Source organism: Carcharhinus amblyrhynchos, chromosome 32, assembly GCF_965287045.1.
Source record: "Carcharhinus amblyrhynchos chromosome 32, sCarAmb.v2.hapA, whole genome shotgun sequence".
NCBI lineage: Eukaryota > Metazoa > Chordata > Chondrichthyes > Carcharhiniformes > Carcharhinidae > Carcharhinus > Carcharhinus amblyrhynchos.
The window spans coordinates 23655554-23681255 of NC_137355.1; the positions used below are offsets into that span (position 1 = coordinate 23655554).

Here is a 25702-nt window from a genome sequence, read left to right on the forward strand (position 1 = left end):
GGCCTACTCCTGCTCCTATTTCTTATGTTCTTATGTTCTTATAAGATGAAGTCAGTGTAGCTGGGGACATTGTGAATGAGCAGCTCCAGGTGACCATCTTCTGATTCTCAAATTATAACATAACAACATAAGAAATAGGAGCAGGAGTAGGCCATTTAGCCCTTCGAGTTTGCCCCGCCATTCAATAAGATCATGGCTGATCTGAAGCGGATCAGTTCCACTTTCCTGCTTTCTCCCCATAACCCTTAATTCCCTTGTCTATCAGAAACCTATCTACCCGTGTCTTAAATATATTCAGTTAGGTAGCCTCCACCACTTCAACGGGCAGAGAATTCCAGAGGTTCACCACCCTTTGAGTGAAGAAGTTCCTCCTCAACTTCAGTCTAAACTGCACCCCCCCACCCTTATCTTGACACTGTTCCCTCTAGTCCTGCTATCCTTTCTAAGCAGGAAGAATCTCTCCACCTGTACCCTATCTATTTCCTTCATTATCTTATATGTCTCTATAAGATCCCCCCTCAGCCTTCTAAACTCCAACAAGTACAGACCCAGACTATTTAGTCTCTCTTCATAGTCCAACCCCCTGATCTCCGGTATCAGCCGAGTGAACCTTTTCTGTACTCCCTCCAAGGCCAATATATCCTTGCGCAAGTGCAGTGACCAAAACTGCACACAGTACTCCAGTTGCAGCCTCACCAGTACCCTGTACAGTTGCAGCAAGACCTCCCTACTTTTATATTCTATCCCCCTCGCTATAAAGGCCAACATTCCATTCGCCTTCCTGACCACCTGCTGCACCTGCAGACTGGGTATTTGCGATTCGTGCACAAGAACCCCCAGGTCCAAATTACTGTGGATACTGGAATCAGAAACGGAAAATGCTGGAAAATCTCAGCAGGTCTGTCAGCTTCTGTGGACATGATGTGGAGATGTGGCGTTGAACTGAGGTGGGCACAGCAAGAAATCTCACAACACCAGGTTAACGGTTTATTTGGTAGCACAAGCTTTCGGAGCGCTGCTACTTTGGAGAATGGAGCCAACCTGAACTCTGAGCAAGGGTCAGATTGATGTGGAGATGCCGGCGTTAGACTGGGGTAAACACAGTAAGAAGTCTGACAACACCAGGTTTTAGTCCAACCGATTTATTCGACAGTAAACGCAGAAGCTGTCGGGGTTTACTAAGGGTCCGATTGGCTTTAGTCTGGCCGCGCATGCGCCCTGGCACTCTGTGCATTCGTAATCTGATTGGTTAGCTTCAGTGTAGGCGGGCTCTAATTGGCTAACATTCCATCTGTAGACTGTGATTGGCTAACTTTCCTATGTCGTATGTGATTGGTTAGTTTCCCCTGTGCTGCAGCGCCTAATTGGCTAATATTCCCAGTTCAGTCTGTGATTGGCTAACGCATGCAGGCGGGCTCTAATTGGCTCACATTCCAATTCTGGATTGTGATTGGCTAGACTTCCCAGTGCCGCCTCTGATTGGCTAGTCTGCCCAGTGCCGGCAGTGATTGGTTTGTTTTCCCTGTAGGCTGTGATTGGCGAGTTGCAGTCGCGAAGCTATTGGCTGTTTGTGTGGTGATGGCGGCGTGGAAACTTCTGGAACGGGCCCTGTGTTTGTGGCGGTTGTTCGAGTTGCTGCGGGGCGGTGAGTGCCGAGGCTGTGGTCTTTAAGCGACGGCTCGGTGCGAAGACATGTCGGTCGGGCTGGGTGACAGCGCGGGCATTGACTCCCCCCGTCAGAGGCTGGTATTCACCTCGAGCCGCACACGGGCCGGGCCTGCCGTGCCGGTCCGGGCCTGCCGTGCCCTCCGTGAGGCGGGCCGGGGCCCTCCGTGAGGCGGGCCGGGGCCCTCCGTGCTCTCCGTGAGGCGGGCCGGGGCCCTCCGTGCTCTCCGTGAGGCGGGCTGGGGCCGCCGCTGTGAGGGAATCACTGCCGACATTTCCTCAATTCCTGCACCCACTTTACCTTAGCTTTCCTTCCCGTTCCTTTCTCTGACTCCTGTTCATCATTGACATCTAACACCGCTTGTTTGTCTTGCTGACATTGTAGTTCTTGGCCTGTTTGTGATGCTGCTGCAATTTTGGTGAATGATACACAAGTTATAGCCTGAACACAGTGTAAATATTCTCCAACAGACTCCCTGAGCACCAAGGAACCTGACGGAATGCTGTCACCCAAAGATGCTGTAATTCCATCCACCGTAGGCACCACCCCTGCTCATCTTACAGACTGTAAGGAAATATAGAATAACAATGTCACTTCTATCTTTTTGTTTCTCCTATTCTATAGACAGTGTTTGTTAAAATAGACTCTTGCATCTTACATGTAAGATGTGGCTTTGACACGCTGATGTTTCACTGCAACTCTACTGTCACTGTTTCTAGCAGTAACCACGCAACCTCCGTACCTGACAGAATGCCCCAGTGCTGGATTGTGTGTCAAATTGCCACCAGAGTGTATGAATTGTCAGCTGAATTGGAACTGCACCTATGGAAAGGATGTATCATTCAACTGTACGGTCAAGCCAGGTGTACAGTGCACAGTAAGTAAATCTTCTGGACAATGTCTGGCGATTATGGAAATATAACTCACTAAGTTTCTGCAGGCCTTAATCTTTAGTTTTATTGATTTAAGTTAGAACGTAAAACATTACAGCACAGTACAGGCCCTTTGGCCCTCAGTGTTGTGCTGAGCTTCGTCTGAACCCAAGATCAAGCTATTGCACTCTCTATAATTCTGGTGTACCCCATGCGCCTATCCAATAACTGCTTGAAAGTTCCTAAAGTGTCTGACTCCAGTATCACAACAGGCAGTCTATTCCACACCCCAACCACTCTCTGAGTGAAGAATCTACCTCAGACATCCCTCCTGTATCTCCCACCACAAACCTTATAGTTATGCCCCCTGGTAACAGCTATGTCCACCCTAGCAAACTATCTCTGCACGTCCACTCCATCAATCCCCCTCATCATCGTGTAAATCCCTATTAAGTAGCGCCTCATCCTCCTCTGCTCCAAAGAGAAAAGCCCCAACTCCCTCAACCTTTCCTCATAAGACCTACCCTCCAAACCAGGCAGCATCTTGGTAAATCTCCAATGCTTCCACATCTTTCTTATAGTGAGGTGACCAGAACTGAACACACTATTCCAAATGTGGTCTCACCAACATCCAATATAGTTGCAGCATAATCCCACAGCCCTTAAACTCAAACCCCATGTTAATAAATGCTAACACACTATAAGCCTTCTTCACGGCTCTATCCACTTGAGTGGCAACCTTCGGAGATCTGTGGATACGAACCCCAAGATCTCTCTGTTCCTCCACATTCCTCAGAACCCTGCCTTTGACGCTGTAATTTGCATTCAAATTTGTCCTACCAAAATGAATCACCTCACACTTATCAGGGTTAAACTCCATCTGCCACTTTTCGGCCCAGCTCTGCATCCTATCAATGTCTTTTTGCAGCCTGCAAGAGCCCTCCACCTCATCCACTACTCTTGGTGTCATCAGCAAATTTACTAACCCACCCTTCAGCCTCCTCTTCCAAGTCATTGATAAAAATCACAAATAGCAGAGGACCCAGCACTGTGGTACACAGCTGATAAGTGGCCTCCAGTCTGAAAATTTTCCTTCCACCACCACCCTCTGTCTTCTTTGATATAGCCAGTTATTTATTTATTCAATCGGCCAAATTTCCTTCTATCCCACACGTCCTTCTTCATGAGCCTACCATGGGGAAACATATCAAATGCCTTACTAAAATCCATGTATACGACATCAACTGCTCTACCTTCGTCCACACACTTAATTACCTCCTCAAAGAATTCACTCAAATTTGAGAGGCAGGACTTACCCCTCACGAAACCATGTTGACTATCCCGGATTAAACTGCATCTTTCCAAATGGTCATAAATCCTATCTCTCAGGACCCTTTTCATTAACTCACTGACCACCAATGTAAGACTAACTGGCCTATAATTACCAGGGTCATTCCTATTTCCCTTCTTGAACAGAGGCACAACGTTTACCACTCTCCAGTCCTCTGGCACTATCCCCATGGACAGTGAGGACCCAAAGATCAAAGCTAAAGGCTCCGCAATCTCATCCCTTGCCTCCCAAAGTATCCTAGGATGTATCCCATCTGGCCCAGGGGACTTATCCACCCTCAGGTTATTCAAAATTGCTAATACATCTTCTCTCAGAACATGTTGTTAAGATAAATTCTATGTTGCATAATGCTGACCTCTTCTTTCTTGTCTCTGTGCTAATTTCTTTGGGCAGGAGTACTGACCTCTACCTTGCAGAGGCTGAGTGCTAGCTCTCAGACAATTCCTGCTATCTTCTGCTGAACCACGACCTTTACACCAAACATCAAACTGTTGCTTTCAGGACTGTCACTGACCTCTTCATCTCTGGATATCTCCCCTACACAGCCACCAACATCATAGTCCCCCAACCTCACACAGCCTGCTCCTACCTCCTTCTCAAAATCCACAAACAAAATCACCTTGGTAGACTGATCATTTTTTAAAATTCTTTTATGGGATATGGAAGTTGTTGAAACTGAGTGGCTTGCTCGGTCATTTGCTGTGGTCTGGAGTTCCATGTATGCCAAACCATAGAAGGATGGCAGATTTTCTTTCCTAGATTTTATGACAATCAATAATGGTTTCATGGTCATCATTCGACTTTTAATCCCAGATTTTGACTGAATTCAGATTCCACTATCTGCTGTCGTTGGATTTGAACCCATGTTCCCGGAGCAATACCCTGGGTCTCTGGGTTACTAGTTCAGTGACCACACCACTGTGCCACTACCTCTCACATGTCAGACTATTGATGTCATATGGAACTCACTTTGTCCTATCTTGACTCCATTCAGTTGTCCCTGTCCAGTCTCTTCCCAACTTCATTTGTGATCTCTCTCTGGTTCCCTATGTTATATCAACAGTTCCAGTTCTCTGGTGGTAACGGATTCTGCTTCACAATGGATATCCAATCCCTCTACAGCTTCATCCTCTACCTGGAAGATTTGAGGGCTGTCTGCTTTTTCTGTGAATGGAGACCTGAGCATTCCATTTCCACTGCCTGTCTCCTCTGCCTGACTGAACTTGTCATTCAATAATTTCTTATTTAACTTATCTCTCTTCATACAGATAAAAGGTGTGGGCATGTGTAGCCACGTGGGGCCCTACGTATGGCTTTTATTTTGTTATATGGAACACTACTTATTCCAGTCCTACTTAGGCCTGATCTCGCTGTGGGAGACTGTGGGTCAAAAGGTTGGAATTTTAACCCAGGAAGATGTGGGACCCTATTAAATGCCTTCTGAAGGTCTAAGTACACTAAAATTTAATGTACCCCTCCATCCACCTTACTTGTTAGTTCCTCAAAAACAAATATATTTAAGTAATTTCCCTTTCATATTCCCAAGTTGACTCTGATTAGATTCTGATTTCCTAAGTACTTAGCTATAACTTCCTTAAAATTTGATTATAGCAATTTCCCAATGACAGAAGTTAGGTAACTAGTCTGTTCCTGCTTTCTGTCCCCCTCATCTGTTGAATACAAGTGTTAAATTATCTATTTTGCCATTTTCTGGGGCTGTTAGTTGTATTTAAAACTATCATTCCCCTTGAGTAGCCAGACTAAGTAACAGAGTGGTTCAGGATGATTTACTATAGCAAGAAGACTCTGAACGAAGCCATTCAGAATGAAAAATTTAGAAATACATAGGCAATTAATCTCCACTTTGATTACAAGTAATTAGCATATACCAATAGATATACAGGAGTTATTTCTATCCAGTCATTGTTACGGGTACATCATACATAAGGGCGCAATGTTCAATTAAAACTTGTGCATGTTATGTTATCAAGAAATGATAGCTATATCTCAACCTCCTTTTCCATTGTTCCTTATTCTAATGGGCAAACATGAACTGCAGCTGCACATCATTCAATTAGATGAGCCTTGACCCCCATCTGGTCTTATTTAATCAAAACCTGTCATTTGTACATAGCTTTTCCTGTGTGACTGAGGTCCAGCTTGCAGCTTATGTGATTTTTAAACTTGTGTGATTAACCCTTTCAGGGTCCCTTCCCGAAAAAAAAGGAATTTTGAAAGCCAGTAACCAATGCAGCTACTATTTCTGCAGTCACTGTGTGAGTGAGTGAGAGGTGCTAATACATTTTGGATACTGAGAAGAATAAATGGCTATTTCTTTTAATTTAAACTTACCAGAAAGCCTCCCTTGTTCTTGACAGGCACAGCACTTGGGGATTAGAACACTTATTAATTGGAAAGCATTTTGTTGCTGTTAGCTGAGAAAAAAGGGGGAAATCATCCCATCATCTCTCATCTGGATCCACAAGGCCAAAGGCCTTGTGGATCAGAACTGGCTTGCCTGCAGAAGGCAGAGAGTGGTTGTGGATGGGTCTTTTTCGGCATGGAGGTCAGTCACCAGTGGAGTGCCCCAGGGATCTGTTCTAGGACCCTTGCTGTTTGTCATTTTCATAAATGACCTGGATGAGGAAGTGGAGGGATGGGTAAGTAAGTTCGCTGATGACACGAAGGTCGGTGGTGTTGTGGATGGTCTGGAAGGATGTCAAAAGTTGCAGCAGGACATAAATAGGATGCAGGACTGGGCGGAGAAGTGGCAGATGGACTTCAACGCGGATAAATGTGTAGTCCATTTTGGCAGAACCAACGGGATGAACGAGTACACTATCAAGGGCAGGAGTCTTAGTAGTGTTGAAGAGCAGAAGGATCTTGGGGTCCGGGTCCACAGGACTCTTAAATCGGCCTCTCAGGTGGAGGATGTGGTCAAGAAGGCGTATGGTGTACTGACCTTCATTAATCGAGGGATTGAGTTTAGGAGTCGGGAGGTAATGCTGCAACTTTATAAGACCCTTGTCAGGCCTCATTTGGAGTACTGTGCGCAGTTCTGGTCGCCTCACTATAGGAAAGACGTAGAAGCTATTGAAAGGGTACAGAGGAGATTTACAAGGATGTTGCCTGGACTGGGAGGCATGCCTTATGAAGTTAGGTTGAGGGAGCTGGGACTCTTTTCCCTGGAGAGACGAAGGTTGAGAGGCAACCTGATAGAAGTTTATAAAATGTTGAGAGGAATAGATAGGGTGGATTCTCAGAGGCTATTTCCCCGGGTTGAAATGGTTGCTATGAGAGGACACAGATTTAAGGTGCGGGGAGGAAAGTACAGAAGTGATGTTAGGGGTAAGTTTTTCACTCAGAGGGTGGTGAGTGAATGGAATTGGCTGCCGTCAGTGGTGGTGGAGGCGAACTCGCTGGGGTCTTTTAAAAGACTTCTGGATGAGTATATGGGGTTTAATGGGATTGGGGGTTATAGATAGGTCTATAGATTGGTAGGTGTTGATGTGATCAGCGCAACTCGTGGGCCGAAGGGCCTGTTTGTGCTGTAGTGTTCTATGTTCTATCTGCTTATAACAAGAGTCAGGTATAATTGCTGATGTATGCAAAAATAATTGATCTAATTCACAACGGCTTTTACAATTTCCATCTTGTGGTGATTCAAATAATTTTTCTCACTAATTTTTGTGCAGTTTCAACCTCTAGGCACTGGACATCCATTATTTATCAATTTGGGTCACCTACATCAATATAAATCATCCATTTTGAAGGTTGTATTCTTCATCTTCATAAATCTGTGGCCATAACTACATGGGAGTAACAGCCTTCAAAGGAACTTGTATATTATCAGTCATTTTTTTTGCCCCATATTTATGTTTTGCTCTTTTTGATACTCAGGATGAAAATAAGGTGGAACAGAAAACATTCCAAATTACAATGATCTGTCGGTTCTGTTGGCAACTGCCACCTACTGAGTATCACTGCAAAGAAACCACCAAATGCAAGACAGTGCAGTGCCCACGGGAATATATTTTTTCCAACTGCACAACTTTGAAACACGTGCATTGTCTTGGTAAGTGGCCTTTTAGAGCTGGTGAAAAATGTGTGTCAGAGAATTAAGAGAAATAGAGATAAAGTTGCTGCAGGTAGTTTGAATTGAAAACGTTAGCTTCTGCAGATTACTGGCCACGGAGTAACTAGCTAGGAACAATTGAAGCTCAAAGAGACTTGGGGGATCCATGTATAGTGGAATTCTGAGTTTTGTAACTAGTGAGGGCCAGAAGTGATATCACAGTTGTATAAAACACTTGTTGGATCAAACCCCTCTGATTCTCTTGGCTGTCAAGACCAATACTAACCTTGTCCTATTTTGGACAACCAAATAAAAGAACAAATGATACTAACCTTTTCAGTACAACTCATTGAGATCAATTATTTCAGTATGGACTGGCGATCAGAACTGGGTTGACTGTCTGTTTAGTTGTTCCGAGATGTGGTGTGCACATTAACTTGGCCACCTAGTCACTGCATTGGATGGGGTTTGTACTGGTGGATCTGAACCAGCCACTCAATGTTGGGGAGATTCAACAATGTACTAAAACTTGACAGTACGTTAGTAAGACTGTTCTTTAGTTTTATGTTTTCAGGTGCACATAATCCTTTGATTTTTGAACTGTAGTTACAGGCTACCCTGGTATCAGTAAATATGATGTGTAAACTCGGACTCTTCGATTGAAATGATTTTTCCATTATTCGTCAGGTAATCGTACATTTCAGAAGAAAATGTATTGCAATTGGACAGGGGGTTACAAGTGGTCAACTGCGTTGGCTCTGAGGTGAGACCATGTGGTAATATGTATTGTTTCTTGGCTGAAGTTCCTATTTGAAGACTTGTTTTTAATCTTTTTCTTGCTCTTGTCAAAACCTGATAGGCCTTTGCGTGACCTCTTTATCATCCAGGGTGATACAATAAGGTGATTTATCTTTACAGGAATGAAATTGCCCAGTAGTCTCAATAGTTCATAAAGAGTTTTATTTACATTAAGTAAACATCCATTTGAATGAATTAATCTGCCCTTCCCACTCATTCCCACCTGTAATGGTTGCAAGAGGTTATTATGGGTGTGGTGCCAGATGAAATTATTTGAACCAGTTTAGAGCTCAGTTTATTTCAGTCTAGTGTTGATCTTATGGTTATTTCTGAGATTGATGTTTGTAACAGAAATTATTGTATTGGTGTCACTTCCTTCATTTTATCCCATTTCAGTTTTGCTTTAGGACTCTCCACATTCCAGAAAGGGTTCAGAAATACTGAACAGTGAATTCATATGAACAGGAGGAGGATATTCAGCTCCCAAATCTGTTCTAACATTCACTTAGATTATGGTTGCTCTACTCCTTAACTCCCATCTACCTACCTTGGTTTTGTAATCCATAATACCCTTGCCTAACAAGGAACTAACAATCTCTTTTTTTTGACATTTTCAGTCAACAACAGCTTTTTGGGGAGAGTGCTAGGTTTTCATTAACTTTTGTTTGAAGAAGTCTTTTCGTACCGCTGGAATATGAGGAAACAGTGGCATAGTGGCAGTGTCATTGGATTTGTAGTCCAGAGATCCAGGCTAATGCCTGGAGACAAAGGTTCAAATCCCACCATAGCATTGGTAGAATTTAAATTCAATTTGAAAGAACCTGGAATTAATTCTTTGGTCTGGAAACTAGTTTTAGTAATGGTGAAATTATCATTGATCGTCAGAACCCATTTGTGCAATTTCCTATCCTTGGCTGTCTGATCTACATGTGACTCATTACCTACAACACCGTGCATGTTTATCTTATGCAACAGTCTTTGGTGTGGCATCTTGTCAAATGCCTTCTAGAGATCCAGATACACCACATCTACAGGTTCCATATTGTCCACTGTGCTTGTAATGTCCCCAAAGAATTCCAGTATATGAGTTAAGCATGATCTGCCTTTCATGAACCCACGCTGCATCTTCCCAATGGGACATTGTGAACAAAGTAGTTGACTCTATTCTCTGAAATGACCACTGAGTACAATGGCAGTTGGGGATGGGCAACAAACGCTGGCCTTTTCAGTGAGACTTGCATCAAATAGAAAATGTCCCGTTGGGAAGACATAGCATGGGTTCATGAAAGGCAGGCTGTGCCTGACTAATGTACTGGAATTTGAGGACGTTACAAGCACGGTGGACAATGGGGAACCTGTGGGTGTGGTGTATCTGGATTTCCAGAAGGCATTTGAAAAGGTGCCACACAAAAGACTGCATAAGATAAAAGTGCACAGTATTACAGGTAATGTGTTGGCATGGATAGAAGAATCGTTAACTAACAGAAAGCAAAGAGAGAGGGTAAATGGATGTTTTTCTGGTTGGGACTGCAGTTGTTTACAATTTACATAGATGATTTGGAGTTGGGGACCAAGTATAATGTGTCAAATGACACACATGACAATTCACAAATGACACGAAGATGAGTAGTGGAGCAAAGAGTGCAGAGAGCACAAAGTCTGCAAAGGGATATAGATAGTCATGAGTGGGCGAGGGTCTGGCAGATGGAGTACAATGTTGGTAAATGTGAGGTTGTTCATTTTGGTAGGAATAACAGCAGAATGGACTATTTTTAACTGGTTTAAAAAATGCAGCATGCTGCTGTGCAGGGTTCCTGGGTGTCCTTGTGCGTGAATTGCAAAAAAGTTGGTTTGCAGGTAAAACACATAATTAAGAAGGTAGGTGGAATTTTGCCCTTCATTGCTAGAGGGATGGAGTTTAAAAATGGAGATTATGATGCTGGTGAGGTCATAACTGGAGTATGGTGTACAGTTTTGGTCTCCTTACTTGAGAAAGGATATACTGGCATTGGAGGGGGTGGGAGATCCACAAGGTTGATTCCAGAGTTGAGGGATAATTTTAAGGGGTAATTTTAAAAATAGAGTAACAAACAAATTCAACCCTTTTGTATTCCTGTCCCCTTGAGATAAAGCCCAGCATTCTATTAGCTTATAGTGATTGGTGGGATTTCTAAACTGTCACTGCTTATTCATAGTTCTTTGCTTCTCTTTGTTTAGAAAGTCACGGGTCTCAGGTGAATAATCCCAGCCTTTCTTATGTTGAACTCCATCTGCTACCGTTTTGCTTACTCATTTAATCTATCAATCAGTGTCCCTTAACTTTCAGCTTCCACCCTTGATTCCACTTTAGTGTTAACAAACTTGTATAAAAGTTATTTTTGCAATCAAGTTCGATGTAGATTATATTTTGAATAGCTGACAGCCCATTTCAGATTCCTGGGAGACACTACTCACCATATTTGGCCAATTTCAGTCCGTGCCTATTACCCTGAATTTATTTCCAATCATTCTCTGCCCAAGACAATAGGATATCTCCATGTGCTTATTTTTTTAAACAGTCCCTTAATTGGAACCCTGTTGAATGCCTTCTGAACAAACAATTCTATAGGAATTTGTTATAATTAGTGTGGGACATTATTTCTAGTAAAGATGAAGGAATAACCTCTCTCTGATTTGCAAAGTTATTGCAAATCATTAGATGTGCCAAATTCCTCCAGAAAAAGAAGAGTCAATTACTAGAGGGCATAGGTTTAAGGTGTGAGAGGCAAGTTTTAAGAGATGTACGAGGCAGATTTTTTACACAGAGTGGTGGGTGCCTGGAACTTGTTGCCAGGGGTGGTAGTGGAAGGGGATATGGTAGTGACTTTTAAGGAGTGTCTTACATAAGAAACATAAGAAACAGGAGCAGGAGTAGGCCATCTAGCCCTTCGAGCCTGCCCCGCCATTCAATAAGATCATGGCTGATCTGTCGCTGCTCAGTTCCACTTTCCCGCCCTCTCCCCATAACCCTTAATCCCCTCTAATGAGATGGGAATAGAGGGATATGGTCCCAGGAAGTGTAGGGGGTTTTAGTTAAATCAGGCAGCATGGTCGGTGCAGGCTTGGAGGGCTGAAGGGCCTGTTCCTGTGCTATAATTTTCTTTGTTCAAACTACCAGTCTCTCTCATAACCTAACTGTCCCATAAGGTATTAAACAATAGAGGTTATTACTGGATTATGCTAGGCAAATGAATTGACTTGTTAACACGACTGCTGTCTGTTTTATGTTTGTTATTAATAAAATATATTTGCTAAGCATATTAGCTTGGTCTCCTTTTCAGATTTGCCCCCTTAATCTATCAATGACACTTTGCAATTTTCTGCTCCTTTCTGCACTATATGCTATGCCAACTAATTTAGCATAATCAGCAAACTTGGATTTTCATCCAAGTCATTATAATTGTATATAAGCTCACATCCCAGTATAATTCCTTGGGGGTGGGGGGGGCATCACTACTTACATCTTATTAGTTTAAGTACATACCCATCATACCTACTCTGCTCCAATCTCCGACCAATTCCCTGTCCAATCGACTAGAGTGCCTTCAATTCATGTGCATTCATTTTTAATGGCTTATTTGGAACCCTGTTTGAATAACTTCTGAAAGTCCATTTAACAACCATGGACACTCTCTTATCTATGATGTCAATTACCTCAAATAATTTTTAATCTTTTGAGTCTGTTCTGACACTTATGATTGCAAATAATTTGAAAGGTGCCTTTGAAGCATGTAGTTGAATACGTATTTGAGAACGTGGTTCATGTTTGTTTATAGAAATGTTATAAATAGTTCATTTTGCTTAGCTTCTAGTTTGATGGAACAGAGTATCTGATGGAATATTCTGTTCACGCTATCACCAACAAATCAGAGAGGTGGGGCTGAAGTTAGGGTTAGACAAGAATGAGTTGTACAGCAGTGTCTTGATATGAGCCTTGAACAAATGCAGCCAGCATTTTAATACTGGGGATTTGTTTCAGTGTCATGAATGTTTGTTTTAATTGAACGCACAAAATATATCTCTATTTCTTCTCTGGGTCAAAATTGTGGAACTCCCTCCCTAACAGCTCTGTGGGTATACCTACTCCACATGGATTCCAGTTGTTCAGGAACGCAGTTTACTATTACCTTCTAGAGGACAATTGGAAATGAGCAATAAATTCTGGCCTAGCCACTGACGTCGACATCCGGAAAATGAATGCAAATAAACTTTCTTGTTGGTTTACTCACAAGTTTAGACAGTAGGGTTTGGCTTGAATTAGCTTGTGATATTAGTGCCTAAAAATTAAATGTTGTTTAATCCAGAGCCTGGTTCCAGCAATTGATTTTATTGTTTCCAACTTGTGCTTGAAATACCTTTGAATAGAGGGTGCACAGGAGGTCAAAACTGGTGAAAGATGGAGATCACCGAGGGTTGTGTGGTGGAACGCTTTACAAAGATAGGGAAGGGTGATTTTGGATGGATTTGATCTTGAGGATACGCATTTTAAATTGATGTTGGTGAACCTGGAGCCAATATAGGTCAGCAAACGCTGGGATAATTGGTGAGCGGAATTTGGTGCCGGTTACGAATGAGCAGCAGAAACTTTGATTAGCTGAATTTATTGTAAGATGAGTGGGCAGCAGAGAACATAAATATGTAAGAAATAGGATCAGGGGTGTGCCATTTGACCCTTTGGGATTGCTCTGACTTTGAATAGGATCATAATTGATCTACATCATTTTCTCCCATTATCCCCATTTCCCTTGGTACTCAAAAATCTACTGATGTCTATCTTGAATATGCTCAATGACTGAGCATCCAAAGTTCTCTGGAATAGAGGTCGTCAGAGGCACATGCCTGTGAATGAAGAAATTCCACCTCACCACAGTCCTACATGGCTGAACCTTTATTCTGAATCTGGTCCTGTGTTTCAGATTCCTCAGCCAAGGGAAACATGTTTTCAACATCTACCCTGTCAAGCCCATTTGGAATTGTGTAGGTTTCATTCACACCTAATTCTTGTAAAAAGCATGGGAAATTTTAAATTTTACTCCTCTTCCTCATAGAACAATCCTTTCATCCCCTCTGAGCATCGGAATAAGATCTAGAGGTTACAAAATGATGGGTGAGGAGTTTAGCAGCAGATAGCACACTGAACCCCAGCTCAACCTATGAATTGTGGGGTGTTTTTGTGATGGAGAGGATATGGGTCGGAAGCTCAGATGGAAATTCTGAGATAAACCGATTAGCTCAACCAGAGCGAGTGGAGAGGGAATAGAACAAAGAAAATTACAGCGCAGGAACAGGCCATCTGGCCCTCCAAGCCTGCACTGACTATGCTGCCCAACTTAACTGAAACTCCCTACCCTTCTGGGCGCTATATTCTTCTATTCCCATCCTATTCATTTACTTGTCAAGACATCCCTTAAAAGTCACTACCATATCCGCTTCCACTACCTGCCTCGGCAAGAGTTCCAGGCACCCACTTTTCTGTGTAAAAATAAATAAAATCTGCCTTGTACATCTCCTTTAAACCTTGCTTCTTGCCCCTCGCATCTTAGAGAATGAACAAAGAAAAGTACAGGAACAGCCCATTGGCATGGACTTGGAGGGCCAATCATGGTGCCCTAACTGAACTTAATAAACACTTTCTGTCCTTTTGGTCTGTATCCCTCTATTTCCTCCTTATTCATGTATCCATCTGGATGCCTGTTAAATGTTGCTAATGTGAATGCTTCCACCGCTACCTCTGGCAGTGTCTTCCAGGCACCCATGACTCTCTGCGTGAAAAACATCCCCTGCACATCTCCCTTAAACTTCTTCCTCTCACCTTGAATCTGTGCTCCCTTGTAATTGACACTTCCACCCTGGGAAAAAGCCTCTGACTATCCACTCTGTCTGTGCCTCTCAGTTCTCTATCAAGTCTCACCTCTGTCCCTGTCTTTCCAGTGAAAACAATCCTAGTATATTCAACCTCTCCTCATAGTCAACGTCCTCGAGACCAGGCAATATCCTGGTGAACCTTTTTTGCACTCTCTCCAAATCTTCCACAGCCTTCTGGTAGTGTGCATGTGACACTCCAAATGTGGCTTACCCAAGGTTTTATATAGCTGCAACATGATTTCCCAACTCTTGTACTCAGTACCCCAGCTGATGTAGACAAGCAAGCCACGTTTTAATCACCTTGGCCACCTGTGTTGGCCAAGGTGATGAAGGGAACTGTGGACCTGCATGCCCAGATCTCTCTCTGTTAATGTTCCTGAGGGTTCTGCCATTTACAGCATAATTCACACCTAAATTTGATCCTCCAAAATGCATTCCCTTGCATTTGTCCAAACTAAACTCTGTCTTTCCATCTGGACAAATGCGAGGTGATGCATTTTGGTAGATCTAATTCAGGTGGGAGTTATAAAATAAATGGCAGGGTCATCAGGAGCGTAGACACACACAAATATGAGCGTACACGTTCACAGATCCGTAACATAAGAATATAAGAAATAGGAGCAGGAGTAGGCCATCTAGCCCTTCGAGCCTGCCCTGCCATTCAACACGATCATGGCTGATCCGAAGTGGATCAGTTCCACTTTCCTGCTTTCTCCCCATAACCCTTAATTCCCTTGTCTATCAGAAACCTATCTACTCGTGACTTAAATATGTTCGGCGAAGTAGCCTCCACCACTTCAATGGGCGGAGAATTCCAGAGACTGACCACCCTTTGAGTGAAGAAGTTCCTCCTCAACTCTGATCTAAACTGCACCCCCCCCCCTCCATTTTGAGGCTGTGCCCTCTAGTTCTGCTATCCTTTCTAAGCAGGAAGAATCCCTCTACCTCTACCCTATCTATCCCCTTCATTGTCTTATATGTCTCTATAAGATCCCCTCTCAGCCTTCTAAACTCCAACGAGTATAGGCCCAGTCTATTCAATCTCTCCTCATAGGCTAACCTCCTCATCTCCGGTATCAGCCTAGTGAGCCTTCTCTGCACTCCCTCCAAGGCCAACATATCCTTCCACAAATGCGGTGACCGAAACTGCACACAGTACTCCAGCTGCGGCCTCACCAGTGCCCTGTACATTTCAGCAAGACCTCCCTGCTTTTCTATTCTATCCCCCTCGCTATAAAGGCCAACATTCCATTCGCCTTCTTGATCACCTGCTGCACCTGCAGACTGGGTTTTTGCGATTCGTGCACAAGGACACCCAGGTCCTCCTGCACCGTTGCATGCTGCAGCTAAACAGTGGTAGCGTAGCTGGAAAAGATGGTGAAGAAAGCATATGGTGTGCTTGCCTTCATTGGTCGGGGCATCAAGTATCAAAGTTGGCAAATTGTTATATAAAACGTTAGTTAGGCCACATTTAGAATTCTGATTTTGATTTTATTTATTACTGTCACATGTATTAACATACAGTGAGAAGTATTGTTTCTTGCACGCTATACAGACAAAACACATTGTTCATTGAGAAGGAAACGGGAGACTGCAGAATATAGTCTTACAGTCGTAGCCAGAGTGTAGAGAAAGATCAAGTTAATGCAGGATAAGTCCATTCAAAAGTCTGACAGCAGCAGAGAAGAAGCTGTTCTTGAGTTGGTTGGTACGTGACCTTAGACTTTTGTACCTTTTTCCCGAAGGAAGAAGGTGGAAGAGAGAGTGTCTGTGGTCTGTGGAGTCTTTAATTGTGCTGGCTGCTTTGCTGAGGCAGCGGAAAGTGTAGACAGTCAATGGATGGGAGGCTGGTTTGCGTAAGGATTGGGCTATATTCACAACCTTTTGTATTTCCTTGATGTCTTGGGCAGAGCATGACCCATACCAAGCTGTGATACAACCAGAAAGAATGCTTTCTATGGTGCATCTTTAAAAGTTGGTGAGAGTTGTAGCTGACATGTCAAATTTTCTTAGTCTTCTGAGAAAGTAGAGGCATTGGTGGGCTTTCTTAACTATAGTGTTGGCACGGTGGGGGGACCAGGACAGTTTGGTGATCTGGACATCTAAAATCTTGAAGCACTCAAACTCTTTCTACTTTGTCCCCTTTTATGTAAACAGGAGCATGTTCTCCTTTATGCTTCCTGAAGCCAATGACAATCTCCTTCATTTTGTTGACATTGAGGGAGAGATTATTGTTGCTGTGCCAGTTCACCGGATTCTCTATCTTATTCCTGTACTCTGTCTCATCATTGTTTGAGACCTGACCCACTATGGTGGTGTCGCCAGCAAACTTGAAAATCGATTTGGAGGGGAATTTGGTCACATAGTCATAATCGTAGTCGTATAAGGAGTATAGTAGGGGGCTGAGAGCACAGCCTGTGGTGCACTGGTGTTGAGGGTGATTGCGGAGGTGGTGGTGTTGCTTGTCCTTACTGTGTCCAATTCTGGTCGTCACATTCTTGGAAGGACGTAGAGGTTTTGGAGGCAGCATAGAAAAGGTTTACCAGGATATTGCCTGGTATGGAGGATATTAGCTATGAGGAGAGATTGAATAAACTGGGATTGTTCTCCCTGGAAACACAGAGGCTGAGAGGTGACCTGATAGAAGTTCATAAAATTGTGGGGCACAGATGAGGTGAACAGTTGGAAGCTTTTTTCCAGGGCAGAAATGACAATTACAAGGGGGCACAAGTTCAAGCTAAAGGGGCAAAAGGTTCATTGGAGATGTGTGGGGGAAGTTTTTTTACACAGAGGGTGGTGGGGGCCTGGAATGTACTGCCCAGTGAGGGGTTGAGGCAGACACGTTAGCGATATTTAACACTTATCTGGATAAACACGTGAACAGGTGGGATAGAGGCATCTGGGTGGTTTGTCCAGGTAGGACAACATGATTGGCGCAGGCTTGGTAGGCCGAAGGGCGTGTTCCTGTGCTGTGCTATTCTTTGTTCGTTCTTCATTTTTGTGCCCGAGTCTCCAATCTTTCTATATCCTGCTGTATCCTCTGATCAGCTCCACCGATCTTGGTGTCATCCACAAACTTACTAATCAGACCACTCACATTTTCCTCCAGATCGTATATATAAACTACAAGTAACAGAGGTCCCCCCACTGATCCCTGCAGAACACTACTAGTGAAAAATACTTGCACTGCTACTCTGACTTCTATAACCAAGTCTGTATCCATCTAGCCAGCCTCACCCTGAGTCCCATGAGATTTTAGTTTTTTGTACCAATCTGCCATGTGGGACCTTGTCAAGCGCTTTACTAAAGTTCATATAAATATATCCATAGTCCTTCCCCATCAATTAATTTTGTCACCTCTTCAAAAAACTCAATCAAGCTGGTGGGACATGACCTTCCCCATAGAAAACCATGCTGCCTGTCACTAAGTACTCCATTTTCTTCCAAATGACATATATCCTGTCCCTCAGTATCCTTTCCAAAAGCTTCACCACCACAGGCACTGGCCTGTAATTTCCTGGATTACCTATGTTTCCCTTCTTAAACAAGGGAACAACTTTGGCTATTCTCCAGTCTTTTAGAACCTCACCTGTGATCAAAGAGGATGTGAAGATATCTGTTAAGGCCCTAGCCATTTCTTCCCTTGCCTCCCATAGTAACTTGGGATCCTATCTGGCCCCAGGGACTTGTCAATCTTAATGCAATTTAGGATACCCAACACTTTCTCCTTTGATTTATTGACATTTTCTAGAGCAATCACACATACATCCCTGACCTCAACATCCATCACGTCCTTCTCCTTCGTGAATACTGATACAATGTACTGATTAAGGTCCTCGCCCACTTCCTGTGCCTCTACACATAACTTGCCTCTGTTGTCCTTCAGTGGGCCTGCTCTTTCTCTTGCTATCCTCTTTTTCATACACGTGTAAAAAGCCTTGGGTTTCTCCTTGATCCTGTTACTTAAAGACATTTCATAGCCCCTTTTAGCCCTCCTAATTCCATGTTTAAGTTCCTTCTGACTGGGTCTGTCAGTTTTAAGATGCCTGGACCTATCGTGTGTTTCCTTTTCTCTTTTGACTAAGTTTACAATTTTCCTTGTCATCTATGGTTCCCGAATCCTGCCATTTCTGTCTTTCATTTTTGCAGGGACATGCTTGTCCTGCATTTCAATCAACTAGCCTTTAAAAGCTTTCCGCATGTCAGATATGGATTTACCCTCAAACAGCTGCTCCCAATCCACATTCTCCAGTTCCTGTTTAATTTGGTGTAATTGGCCCTCACCCAATTAAGCACTTCACCTGAGGGCCACTCTCGTCCTTATCCATGACTACCTGAAATCTTATGACATTATGGTTACTAACCCAAAATGCTTCCCCACTGAACCATCGACCTGGCCTGGCTCATTCCCCAACACCAAGACTAGTGTAGCCCCTCCCCAGTTGGATTGTCGGCATACTGTATCAAAAAGTTCTCCTGGCCATTTCTAACAAATTGCTCTCCAGCTGAGACCCTGGCTGTAAAGAAAACTCAATATGGGGGAAGTTTAAGTCACCACCACAACTACCCTGTTTTTTCACACCTTTCCAGTATCTGACCACACATCTGCTCCTCTGTCTCCTGCAGCTGTTGGGTGGTCTGTAGTACACTCCCCACATTGTGATTTCACCCTTCCCATTCCTGAGCTCCACCCATAATGCCTCACTGCAAGATCCCTCCAGTGCGTCCTCGATCTGCTCCCTAATCAGTAATACAGGTCCCTCACCCCTTTTGTTTCCCTTTCTGTCCTGTCTAAAACAATGATATCCTGGAATGTTAAGCTGCCAGTCCTTTAACCACGTCTTCATAATTGCAATAACATCATAATTCCACACAATAATCCAGACTTTCAGTTCATCCGTTATACCACTTGTATTGAAGCAAACGCACTCCAGACCTCCAATCCCGTTGTGCCCCACGGCTTCCCTCTGAGTGCTCTTACTCTGTGCTGTTTATCTCAGTCTCACCTTTGTTCCTCAGTCCCTACACTGATTGGCCTGCTGTTCTGGTTTCCAGCTCCCTGCAGCACTAGTTTAAACTCTCCAAAACAGCACTAGAAAACATCTGCCTATGTATTGGTACCTCTACAGTTCAGGTGTAACCCATCCTTCTTGTACAAGTCCCACCTTCCCCAGAAGACGTTCCAGTGATCCAAATCTTGTAAGTCCTCCCTCCTACACCAGCTGTTCAGCCAGGTATTCAGCTGTATTATCTCTGTTCAAAGCCTCATTAGCACGTGGCATGGGGAGTAATCCTGAGAATTGCATCAATTTATTGCAGATAAATGCAAAGTGATGCATTTCGGTGGATCTAATGTAGGGGGGAGCTGTACAATAAATGGCAGAACCATCAGGAGTATAGACACACAGGGACCTGGGTGTGCAAGTCCACAGATCCTTAAAGGTGGTAAAGAAGGCACATGGCATGTTTGCCTTTATTGGATGGGGCATAGAGTATAAAAGTTGGCATATAATGTTGCGGCTATATAGAATGTTGGTTAGGACACATTTGGAATACTGCATCCAGTTCTGGTTGCCACACTACCAGAGGATGTGGAGGCTTTGAAGACAGTACAGAAAAGGTTTACCAGGATGTTGCCTGGTATGGAGGGTCTTAGCTATGAGGAGAGATTGGGGTTGGGGAGAAAAGGAGGATGAGGGGTGACCTACTAGAAGTGTATAAAATTATGAAGGGCATAGATAGGGTGAACAGTGGGAAGCTTTTTCCCAGGTCGGAGGTGACGAACACAAGGGGTCACAAGTTCAAGGTGGGGGGCGTGCAATGTTCAACAGAGATATCAGGGGAACGTATTTTACACAGAGGGTGGTGGGGGCCTGGAATGCACTGCCAAGCAAGGTGGTTGAGGCGGACATGCTGGGATCATTTAAGACATAGCAGCGTGAACAGACTGGGAATAGAGGAATACAAACGAATGGTCTAGTTGGGCTCATGAGCGGTGCAGGTTTGAAGGGCCTGTTCCTGTGCTGTATTGTTGTACTACCCTAGCTCCCTACCTAACTTGCTGAGTTAGGGGAGGCGGTTTAGAACGGAGTTGAGGAGGAACTTCTTCACTCAAAGGGTGGTGAATCTCTGGAATTCTCTGCCCGTTGAAGTGGTGGAGGCTGCCTCGCTAAATATTTTTAAGAAGCGGGTTGATGGGTTCTTGATAAAGGAGGGGATTAAGGGTTATGGGGAGAGGGCGGGAAAGTGGAACTGAGCCACAACAGATCAGCCATGATCTTATTGAATGGCGGGGCAGGCTCGAAGGGCTAGATGGCCTACTCCTGCTCCTATTTCTTATGTTCTTATGTTCTTATGTTCTTATGTACAGGCCTCTACTCAGAGAAGGAAGCCTCCAGCATCACTTGCTGGCTTCTTCCATTGAGGCAATGTCTAATCCAGTTTACTACCTCTCCATGTATACCTAGTGACTGAACCTTCCTAACTAACCTCCCATGCAGGTCAAAGAACGTAAGAAATAGGAGCAGGAGTAGGCCATCTAGCCCTTCGAGCCTGCCCCTCCATTCAATAAGATCATGGCTGATCTGTCGTGGCTCAGTTCCACATTCCTGCCCTCTCCCCATAACCCTTAATCCCCTCTCTTATCAAAAACCCATCAACCCGCGTCTTAAAAATATTTAGCGAGGTAGCCTCCACCACTTCAACGGGCAGAGAATTCCAGAGATTCACCACCCTTTGAGTGAAGAAGTTCCTCCTCAACTCCGTTCTAAACCCCCCCCTTGTCCTACTGTCCTTTCTGAGCGGGAAGAGTCTCTCCACCTCTATCCTATCCATCCCATTCATCATCTTGTACGTCTCAATGAGATCTCCCCTCGTTCTTCTGAACTCTAACGAGTACAAGCCTAGTTTATTCAGCCTCTCCTCATAGCTCAACCCCCTCAACTCCGGCATCAGCCTAGTAAACCTCCTCTGCACTCCCTCCAAGGCCAAAATATCCTTGCGTAAGTACGGCGCCCAAAACTGCACACAGTACTCCAGCTGCAGCCTCACCAATGCCCTATACAGCCGCAGCAAGACCTCCCTACTTTTATATTCAACCCCCCTCGCTATGAAGGCCAGCATCCCATTCGCCTTCCTGACCACCTGCTGCACCTGCAAGCTGGGTTTTTGCGACTCATGCACAAGGACCCCGAGGTCCCTCTGCACCGTCGCCTTACTGAAGTCCATGTAGACAACATCCATCGCCTTCCCTTCGTCCACTTTCCTGGTAACCTCCTCGAAAAACTCTAATAGATTGGTTAAATATGACCTACCATGCACAAAGCCATGTTGACTCTCCCTAATAAGTCCCTGTTCTTCCAAGTATTTGTAGGTCCTATCTCTTAGTACTCCTTCCAATAATTTACCTACTACTGACGTCAAACTACTTACAGCATGCAGAATATTTTGCTTTTTTCAGAATCATGGGGTGGAGCAGTGTGTGGGAAATGAGGTTTATGAACACAAGGTTTTTTTAATTTAACATTTGTGTTAGTGCTGTAATCTTGGGTGTCATAGTATTCTAAGAATGCTATATAGGGCACAAATCCCTTACCTTTGCAGTTAGATTCTTTGGGTCCTTTAACCTGACTATTGACTGGCTGGGTATTGTTTTCATTAAAATGCATAACTTCCATGAGAATTGACAAACTGATCCTCTGTGGGATGTGATCTCCCCTGCAAGCTGCCTCTAACCAGTAATTTTGTGTGTGGAACTGAATTAAACTGCAAGACAAACTTGACTCTACTCACCCAGAGTCCATTCATGTATTTGTTCCAGCAGAGATAACTGGACAGTATAAATTGTAGGAACTCTGATCTTTCTTACTTAATAGCAGAACATTGAGATCAGTTGTACGTTCTCCGATGAGATTAGGAACAGTGGAAATGTTAAGGAATCGGCTAAGAGAAAAGCAAATAAATGATCTTTGTGTTTATTTGTGGGTCAGTGGAGTGAGAACAGGGAGTAAAACCAGGAACCCATTGATTACCATTTCCGTACTTAATGGAAGTTTTAATTTTTTCAGCATCACATTAGGAGGGTTCGGAGCTGACCGCTTCTATTTGGGCCAGTGGAAGGAGGGTCTTGGCAAACTCTTCAGCTTTGGAGGACTTGGAATATGGACCCTGATAGATGTGCTGCTGATTGGGATTGGGTATGTTGGTCCTGCAGATGGCTCTCTCTACATCTGAGCTGCACATGAAGTCTCGCCTTATGATGGCCCTGAATTGTACAAGTGACAACGCCATACAGAGTTATGGAGCAACAGCTGCAGGAAAGTGATGGGAGAGAGTGCTGCTGTTGTAGACAGTAGTTGTACTGAGATCATTTTTGCCTTTCTTTACCAATGTGAGAATGGCTGATGATAATTGAAGAGACAAATGAAGGCATCCTTGACCTTGTGGTTTGTTGCTTTTTCCATTGATTATTCCTTTGATTCTTGCTGGTTTTGATTGAGTCCTTCTGTGGAGGGCTGCAGACAATTTGGCACAGCGACAATATTTTCCTGAAAAACACTGATTAATCCTGTCAAGAAGTGGAATTTAATAATATGGAATTCCCTGGACATAAACAACATGGAAAAAATTTGAAACTGTTTGAAACATTATCCTTTTTTTCTGTCTTTCTCATGTTTCATTCACTGAGATAATTGAAAAAATTCAAATAATAATGGTGGCAGAGTCATCACCAAATTGTGGGCTTTTCAGCCTAGCAAATTAGGAATATTGCTGGGTTGTGTTTACTGGGATTGTTATAAGTGATGAAAGCGCAGAATGCAGTGAGGGGATGGGTGTATCTTGGAAATTGGAATTAATACCTGTCTGCTTCCATTGCAGTTCAGTGTACATGGTAAATAAATTCTGATATAATTGCATGTGGCAGCGTGTGCCAGGTTTTGTGCCTGAGTGTAACACAGCTCAGTCCAGCTGCACCAATGATCTGATTTTACAGCTGTTGCTCTGGGAATTCCAAAGGGAACATAAACCATGAGAGAACTGCTACCACACTTCTATCAGCACCAGAATGTTGGCCAGTGGAATTAGCAGATGCATATGATAATGGGAACTGCCTTTTGTGGCATGGGAGAGTGAGGAGTAATGGGAGGGTTATGTTATGTCATTATTAGAATAATATGTGATGAGTATCAAAAGAACTTTGTCTCAGGTGAGGTTGCAACATAGCTGACAGCCCAGCTCCAAGACTGTTGAAATTAGTGATCAGTTTACCCCTCCTCATTTCACTTCCCCAATCTGCAGCCTGGTACTGTATTATCAATTCTTATATATTTCTAGATTGCTGGTCTTCCATGGTTACTGATATTGCCTGAACTACAAGCAGATGGTGACTGCTGGCTTGAGATATGGACAGATTATCATTCTGTATTGTTACAAAACTGAATAAACATGGCTGGATCAATATGACCCATAATTTGAATAAGTCTCATCTTTTCATTAAATTTGTCAGTTGCCTGCAAGTGGGATGATGGTCTTATTGAATGTACCTGCATGACTTGCCAGTATTGTTCCCAGTAGAACAAGATTGTGCCTGTGCAATACTACAGCAAGAAATATTTTGATCATTCTGGAGGACTGACTTCTTGATTCTTTAATTAAACTGCTGTAACTTGTTTTGAATCTAAATGTAGCTGAAATTTTTTTGTTGTGAATTCCACTGAAAGCTAGAAGCTTGCTACAGGACTTGGAATTAGTACATGGTCTGTGCTGGCTCCTTTCTTTGCAATGTTTATTAAATTCAAAATGCAAAGTACGGGCATTGTATTCCAGATAACTGCATTATTTTTCAACAGATCTTGAATCTGCATTTTTGTAGCAGTCAGATGGCTTTATATAATGTACAAGTAGCTGTAGAGGGGTTTCTGGGTTATTGTGCACTGCTGAATTTTCTTGTCACTATTCTACCTCAACTTTTATCAAATCCTATATTTTCATTTGAGTAGTCAGCTACTGTAGTGTCCTGCCGCACATTGCTTTCTACTTGAGAAAAGTATGAGTTCAGTATGTGCAGTAACTATTGTCATTTACTAGTCACTGTCAATGTTTGATCTGTCCTCTATCGATATTGGGGAGTTTTGATTCCTATTGGGCAATTTCAATTGAATGTGCAGTTCAGGTAGTCTTCAATAAAGTTGATATGTAGTAGCTTACAGGGAGGCAACTCAACAAAAATACAATGTTACAAAGCATGGGATGTAGACAGGTCAAGTGAGTGGGCAAAAAGCTTGGCAGATGGAAAATAATGTAGGAAAATGTGAATGTGGTGGGAAGAATAAAGCAGAATATTTAAATAGAGAAATGGGATTCAGGAGTCCTTGTGCATCAATCAGTAACATTCAAGTTCAGTAAAAAAGGCAAATGGAATGTTGGCCTTTACTTCAAAGGGATAGGGAACTCTTGTTAAAAACAATACAAGGCCACTGTTAGAACATAAGAACATAAGAAATAGGAGCAGGAGTAGGCCATCTAGCCCTTTGAGCCTGCCCCGCCATTCAATAAGATCATGGCTGATCTGTCGTGGCTCAGTTCCACCTTCCCGCCCTCTCCCCATAACCCTTAATCCCCTCTCATCAAAAACCCATCAACCCGCGTCTTAAAAATATTTAGCGAGGCAGCCTCCACCACTTCAACGGGCAGAGAATTCCAGAGATTCACCACCCTTTGAGTGAAGAAGTTCCTCCTCAACTCCGTTCTAAACCGCACCCCCCTTTATCTTGAGGCTGTGCCCCCTAGTCCTACTGTCTTTTTTGAGCGGGAAGAGTCTCTCCACCTCTATCCTATCCATCCCATTCATCATCTTATACGTCTCAATGAGATCTCCCCTCATTCTTCTAAACTCCAATGAGTACAAGCCTAGTTTATTCAGCCTCTCCTCATAGCTCAACCCCCTCAACGCCTGTATCAGCCTAGTAAACCTCCTCTGCACTCCCTCCAAGGCCAAAATATCTTTGCGCAGGTGCGGCGCCCAAAACTGCACACAA

General features: G+C 43.5%; 1 protein-coding gene across 2 annotated transcripts; it reads left to right on the forward strand.

Annotated features, from left to right (window-relative positions):
• The first annotated feature begins 1554 nt into the window (after positions 1-1554).
• On the forward strand, positions 1555-24128 carry tm2d3 (TM2 domain containing 3). Of its 2 annotated transcripts, none has more exons than XM_080216111.1 (6): positions 1555-1645; positions 2137-2232; positions 2386-2543; positions 7790-7964; positions 8652-8727; positions 22733-24128. In XM_080216111.1, the coding sequence occupies exons 1-6, from the start codon at positions 1579-1581 to the stop codon at positions 22896-22898; spliced, it is 738 nt and encodes a 245-aa protein (XP_080072237.1). In that variant the 5' UTR covers positions 1555-1578; the 3' UTR covers positions 22899-24128. The 2 variants fall into 2 exon arrangements, with proteins under 2 accessions (XP_080072237.1, XP_080072238.1); XM_080216112.1 differs by having other exon boundaries at positions 2389-2543.
• The last annotated feature ends 1574 nt before the right edge of the window (positions 24129-25702 follow it).